Raw genomic sequence first — 6,388 nt, 5'->3', positions numbered from 1 at the left:
TTATGTTTTGATTTCAATAATATGGGAAAATATATATGTTTATATCAAATACTGCTGTAAACCCGTTTAAAATACCTTTGCTGAAAACAAAAGAATTTATTCATGCCTTATATCAAAGCTGTCACGATTATATGCCGAAGAACGCCATATTTTAAAAATGAATAGAATGGTCGACAGTTAATTTTAATTATTGTTGTTGGGATTATTTTATAAACTTAAATAAATTAATTGTTTCAATTCTAAACAAATAAAAATTTAAAATAATTATAATTTTTAATAAAAAATACAAATTAATTATATTCCTATTAAAATTTAATTTAAATAATAATAAAAAAATAATTATGGATAGATCATTATATTTTTTTCATATTTACTTAAAATAGACAATTTAATTAGTGATGTGTTTCAGTATGTCACATTAATAATATATTTCAATGTGTCACATTAATAATATATTTTAGTGTGTGATGTTCACTGTAAAATTTTCCCATTTTTAGAGTATCATCGAGCTAGTAGTCAATAGTTAATAATTAATGGTTATATAATATTTTTCAAGATAAGAGATTTATTTGTATTAGTGTGAAATTAAATGAATTTTCTTACGATTAATATATTTATAATTTAATTGTTGAATTTATTATTATTAATCGATGTATATAAAAATAAAATACTGATAAATCTAATAATTGAATTGCTAAAATATTAATAAAAACTTTCAGATGTGTATACAATATTTATTTTTAAATAATCATTCATATATTAAGGGATGCTAGTGAATTTTTAAGGGTAAACCATATTTTTAATTAACGTCTACAAACTTTGATTACATTCTAATATAGCAATATACCCTTCTGGTCCCAATCCATTTGAGTTTATGCTCAAAACTCTATTAGCTAACGAGAGAAGCAAACAATCTATATGCTCAGCCGCTTCTCTTTTCTCCTCCGTCCTATCCTCCTTCTTCCCTCCCCCGCCATGGCGTCCACTATTTCACGCTCCGCCATCACTCTCTCGCTTGAACTCTACCCAACTACCTTCTCCATCCCTCGCTCTTCTTTCAATCTATCTCCCAGTCGCTGCACAGCGCGTTTCGCTATCCCTTCCTCTCCAAAATCTTCTCTCATCGGACGGAGGTTTCACTTTCTGTGCCGCGAAGATAGAAGGAGGACGCTTTCAAGGCCAATGCCAATCGTCGTGGCTTCGAATAAAGAGTATCGGAAAATGAGAGGACGGCCAGCGAAGAGTAAAGAGAAGCGGTTGGAGCTCAGTGTTAGTATCTGCATTGAAGAAGAGTTACCCGATGATTCTGAAATTTCGGTATAATACTTTATAATTACAATTCAAATGATGCTAATATTAACTAATTTTCAGTGTGATTCTCGAGTACAATAAAAGACTAGTAATTTACGTTTCTTCATTTTATTTTTAGGTTTCTTTAAATTGCTAGTATTGACGAAATTTCTGTTAGTTTCTCGAGAGATTGAAAGTTGATGTTTATACGTTTTTCGTGCTATATTTTTATTTTACGTTTCTTTATAGTGCTAGTATTAACGAGTTTTCTGTTAGTTTCTGGAGAGAATTATAGAAAAGAAATTACATGGACAATTTCGATTCCAACTGTCCTATTTGTTTTATTGCTGCTTACATTTTGCAGAGCATTGCAGAGTTACTTCGCCTTAATGTGCCAATGGCAATGAAGTTAGTTTTTGACCGTATAACAGATTCAAATTATAAAACAAGAGATACTTCCATACAAGATTTAGGTGAGTTTGAAAGCGTAGAGTTGTCTGTACTCCTTTGTAACGATGAGATCATTCAGAAACTAAATAAGGAGTGGAGGGATGAAGACCATGCTACTGATGTCCTTTCCATGTCCGAACATATTCCTGAACTTAACCTTCCTGTTGTAAGTATATCTGTTGTCTGAAATGTTTTTTTAACTCATGTGTGAAACCAGTTGACACATCTTTCTTACTTTCTTTGCAGCTTATGTTTGGTGACATTGTTATATCTATCGAGACTGCTGCAAGGCAAGCAGAAGAAAGAGGGTACACACTTATTGATGAAATTCGCATCCTTATGGTTGGTTCAATAATTTGAGCTTTCTCCATTTCTTGCTTTGGACATGAGAGTCATCATAAGCTGATAGGAAAAATGGGCAGAAAATTTATATTACTTTTCTTGATAATTTAACTACAAAAATGGCCTTATATAACTATGGTTTGAATGGAATTGCAAGAAATGATAACTTTTCTTTAGAAGATAACACACAACACACACTCAGAAAGCAATCTTGGAGATTGATCTGATTTATGTGAAATGCCAAAATGGAAAATTTGTTAGAAAAGGACAATGGACATATTGGGGCAGTGTTTCTACCGATTCAGCATCCAAAGAAGTTAGTATCACTACCAGAAAACTTATTGTGAGGCTGACTCCAACTGTTTATCCACTTTGAAGGTTCATGGATTGCTACATCTGTTGGGTTTTGATCATGAAATCAGCGAAGATGCTGAGGAAGAAATGGAGGAGGAGGAGAAATTTGTTTTGAAGAGTCTTGGATGGAAAGGAAAAGGACTAATACAGAGTGCATATGATGCTGAAACTAGTGAAAACCTTAATATTGAAAATCCAAATGGTACTATCTGATTTGTCCCTTTCTTAGCAGTTTGACCCTTTAAAGTCTTATTTCTTAACCTGTGAGGTTTATATTCTTTTTGTCTGTGCATGTTCTTGAATGATTTTGAAACTAAACAATAAATCATATTAATATATAATTTCAAGTGAGATAATCTTGCAGATAAATTGTCAAAAGACAAGAAGAAAAAAGGTAGCCTTCGGTTCTACAGACCAAAGTTCAAGTACATCTTCTGTGACATGGATGGTGAGATTATTCATACTGTAATTCTATTTCTTATTAATTCCAGTACCATATCTAATTCTTTTGTAATGTTATTGCTAGGCACACTGCTGAACAGCAAAAGTCAAGTTTCATTGACCAATGCAAGAGCTTTGAAAGAGGCATCATCAAGAGGTGTAAAAATTGTGATAGCGACAGGAAAAGTAAGAACAGTGGGCACTTTTTGTTCTAATTCTAATTCATTGTTATCATGATGTTCTTCAAGAAGTTTACAGATGTATTATGTCTTTATCTAGCAAACTGAAACATATATATGTGTGTGTGTGTGTATGTCCTATATTTTTAACCTTGATCTTACAGTCTCATTCTTATATTATGAGTTGCCAGATAACTCATAACCTTGTATTTCTTTCTCTTCAATCTGACATCTTGCTTGCTAACGAAGATATTGATTACCGGTACCTGTCTTGTTACTTGTCACTTTGTCAGGCACGTCCTGCTGCAATAAGTGTTCTGCAGATGGTTGATTTAGCTGGCAAAGACGGCATCATTTCAGAGCACACTCCTGGGGTCTTCTTACAGGTACTTCCCATTTGTCTACGCTGACAGTGTCTGTATCAACTGCATGAATGACATGAAACTTTTTATTAGATCAATTTGCAAGAGTAGAGATGCCAAGCTGAAAAGTTGAAGAGACCTCTTCTTATATGATATTATTGGACTCACACGGCCCTTTAGCTTTTTCTGATGTTTATCTTGCTTCCTTGATTGTTTTCCTTTTATGTCTCTCAATGAACTTATTTTCCTTCAATTTAGGTATATTGACATTAAATTTTATCTCAGACAAAAAATTGAATGGGTCGTTGAGAATTCATCAAAAAGTTTGTGCGGTAAAATTCTACTATTTCAAATTTAACCCAAGGCTAAAATCTATCCAGCAAATTTTCAGTGAACCCAACTAAAACACAATGTAAAATTTGATTCTGCACATTCTTTTGCTCGAAAGCCTGTGGCAGTTTATTTTATTACCATAGTGTTGCTCAATTGGTTTCTTTCTTTTTGGTTGTAGGGATTGCTTGTTTATGGTATAAATGGTAGAGAAATTTTTAAAAGGAATTTAGATCCAAACGTTTGCAGAGAGGTTAGACATCTTTACCAAAATACTAAATGCTTAATCCCCTGACTAAGAATAGTCATGTAAGATCCTTTAAAAATAAATCCATTGTTTTCTTTTTCACAATTCTTTATTCAATTTTGCAGGCTGGCCAATACTCCTTGGAACATAAGGTTCCTCTCATTGCATTTTGCCAGGATCGCTGTTTAACACTATTTAGTCACCCTCTCGTTGACACACTTCACACCGTATATCATGAACCAAAGGTGCTGTTTACTTTCATTTACTCTTTCCTTGTATGAATACATTTTGTTTGCTGACTGATAAAACTTTTATAATGTGTATGATACACTTAACAATTTTTACAGGCAGAGATCATGCCTTCAGTTGAGCATATGGTGGCTGCAACAGACATACAGGTAGAGTCAAAGATTCTCTCGTTAGTGCTTAAAGCATATATAGGAAGTAATAGGACTATCTTTTGTCTGGAAGGACTCAACATTTTCAGTAGCAGAAGAGGAAAAAATGAGCTTGGTGATTGTTTTGTTTATTTATTGATTTTGAGTGTTGTCTGGTTATTTGTTCAAAGACCTGACATGAGTGCCATGAGTTCCGAAATGCATTTAACTTTTTAATTCTATATTCAATCTTAAATGAAAATAACAGCAGTAGTCTTTGCCAATAGCTTCTATGATTCTAACATAGATACATGTATACGATATATCAGTTTGCATAAAACTACTTTCAAGAATAACACAAAGTGTTTAAGATTCTTTGTTTAAGTGCCATTCGGTTTCACTCAGTTTCCATTACAGAATCCCACCCCATTGAATTTGTAGCTTTTGTTGAATATGGTCCTTTGTCATTTAATCGCATATTATGGTTTTGCAGAAGCTGATTTTTTTCGACACTGCCGAGGGAATAACAACTAATCTACGTCCATACTGGTCAAAAGCTACAGGAGATCATGCTAATGTTGTCCAGGCTGTACCCGACATGCTTGAAATCGTTCCCTTTGGGACTTCAAAGGGAAGCGGAGTAACATTGCTACTTGATCATTTGGGTGTCAATTCAAAGGAGGTACATAAATCCTATCGTCTATCTTCTCTTTACTTCCACCGAATTTGCTTCGATAAACGGAAATTATCCACACGGCAAATCCAGCATGCATGCTTCGATAACTCGGAGAACTAGCTGCTACGTTATTGATTTACCATTCTACATAGATTGAAGTTTGAACTGCTGTGATACTAACCAAAATATGCATTTATATAAGCGTTAGATATAATGCTTGCTTATAGCGACCTTAGTAACTCTATGAAAAATGTTAAATTGTGCTTAGTGGCACTCATTTTCTTTTAAATTGGTGAAAACAATACGATATATTCCAAAATAATCTTCCTAAAATAGTTTATTAACTATTAGCACCTATAGGCTAATCAATCTTCCTTTTTCCTTCTATTTGGCTGTAGATAATGGCAATTGGTGATGGGGAAAATGATATGGAAATGCTCGAGTTAGCATCACTAGGAGTTGCTCTCAGCAATGGATCGGAGAAAACGAAAGCCGTGGCCGATGTAATTGGTGTTAGCAATGATGAAGACGGTGTAGCTGATGCTATCTATCGGTACGCCTTCTGAAGACCCAACTTCACGCTTAAGACAATACAACAATAGCCCACAATTTTAGGCACTTAAAAAGAGTATTTTTCCCCCTTCAAATGGAACAATAAAGTCAACGTGGCATAATCGAGGGTGAGAATTTATCCTCTTTGCCCAATAATTATTTTCCCCCATTTTGGGTGAGAAACCCCAATTAATTATACTTGTGTTTTTTTTACTATTATAGAATTGCTATTATTATCAACTTCTAATTTGGAAGTATGTGATGCAACTAAATAACATTGTACTCTATATTACCGTTAGCAATTTTTATAGAGATTGTTAGTGTTACACGCATGTTTATTTATTATATATTTATATAAATTCTGACATACGTATTTCAATTTTGTGAATCATGATACATGTCAAAGCAATAAAACCACATAAGGTTATCGTATGGTTGCTTTCTTAATAGAGAAAATCGCCTCAGTGACCAAAAAAAAGTTATAATATACGATTTTAACCAACTTTTTTTGGATTTGCCAAAATGACCAACAAAATCGCAACGCGAAATAAAAATTGCAACGCGATCCCCAGAATCGCAAATCAGTTTCCAAAATCGCAACGCGATTCTTGAAAATCGCGATGCGATAGTACAAATTCGCATTGCGATTTTCAATAATCGCAACGCGAATATGAAAATCGCAACGCGAACACATAAATCGCAACGCGTATCCGTAAATCGCAACGTGTATCCGTAAATCGCAACGCGTATGGGTAAATCGCAATGCGTATCCGTATATCGCAACGCGT

The 6,388-nt window shown here is 33.8% G+C and overlaps 1 protein-coding gene across 1 annotated transcript; it reads left to right on the top strand.

Annotated features, from left to right (window-relative positions):
- Nucleotides 1-859: 859 nt before the first annotated feature.
- LOC120192383 (endoribonuclease YBEY, chloroplastic-like) lies at nucleotides 860-5,910 on the top strand. Its single transcript, XM_039195172.1, has 13 exons — nucleotides 860-1,317; nucleotides 1,655-1,906; nucleotides 1,987-2,082; nucleotides 2,461-2,638; nucleotides 2,801-2,884; nucleotides 2,963-3,063; nucleotides 3,350-3,442; nucleotides 3,930-4,001; nucleotides 4,121-4,240; nucleotides 4,343-4,393; nucleotides 4,866-5,054; nucleotides 5,447-5,713; nucleotides 5,744-5,910. Exons 1-12 carry the CDS (start codon nucleotides 919-921, stop codon nucleotides 5,612-5,614), a joined length of 1,803 nt encoding a protein of 600 aa, XP_039051103.1. The 5' UTR covers nucleotides 860-918; the 3' UTR covers nucleotides 5,615-5,713; nucleotides 5,744-5,910.
- Nucleotides 5,911-6,388: the final 478 nt, after the last annotated feature.

This window comes from Hibiscus syriacus, unplaced genomic scaffold (genome assembly GCF_006381635.1).
Source record: "Hibiscus syriacus cultivar Baekdansim isolate YM2019G1 unplaced genomic scaffold, ASM638163v2 tig00116975_pilon, whole genome shotgun sequence".
NCBI lineage: Eukaryota > Viridiplantae > Streptophyta > Magnoliopsida > Malvales > Malvaceae > Hibiscus > Hibiscus syriacus.
This window is presented reverse-complemented; position numbering and strand designations above follow the sequence as displayed.

Coding starts and splice junctions, on each gene's coding strand:
- LOC120192383 (XM_039195172.1), top strand. CDS start 919: ATGCTCAGCCGCTTCTCTTTTCTCCTCCGTCCTATCCTCCTTCTTCCC. Junction 1,907..1,986: donor CTGAACTTAACCTTCCTGTT/GTAAGTATATCT, acceptor CTTTCTTTGCAG/CTTATGTTTGGTGACATTGT. Junction 5,055..5,446: donor TGGGTGTCAATTCAAAGGAG/GTACATAAATCC, acceptor ATTTGGCTGTAG/ATAATGGCAATTGGTGATGG.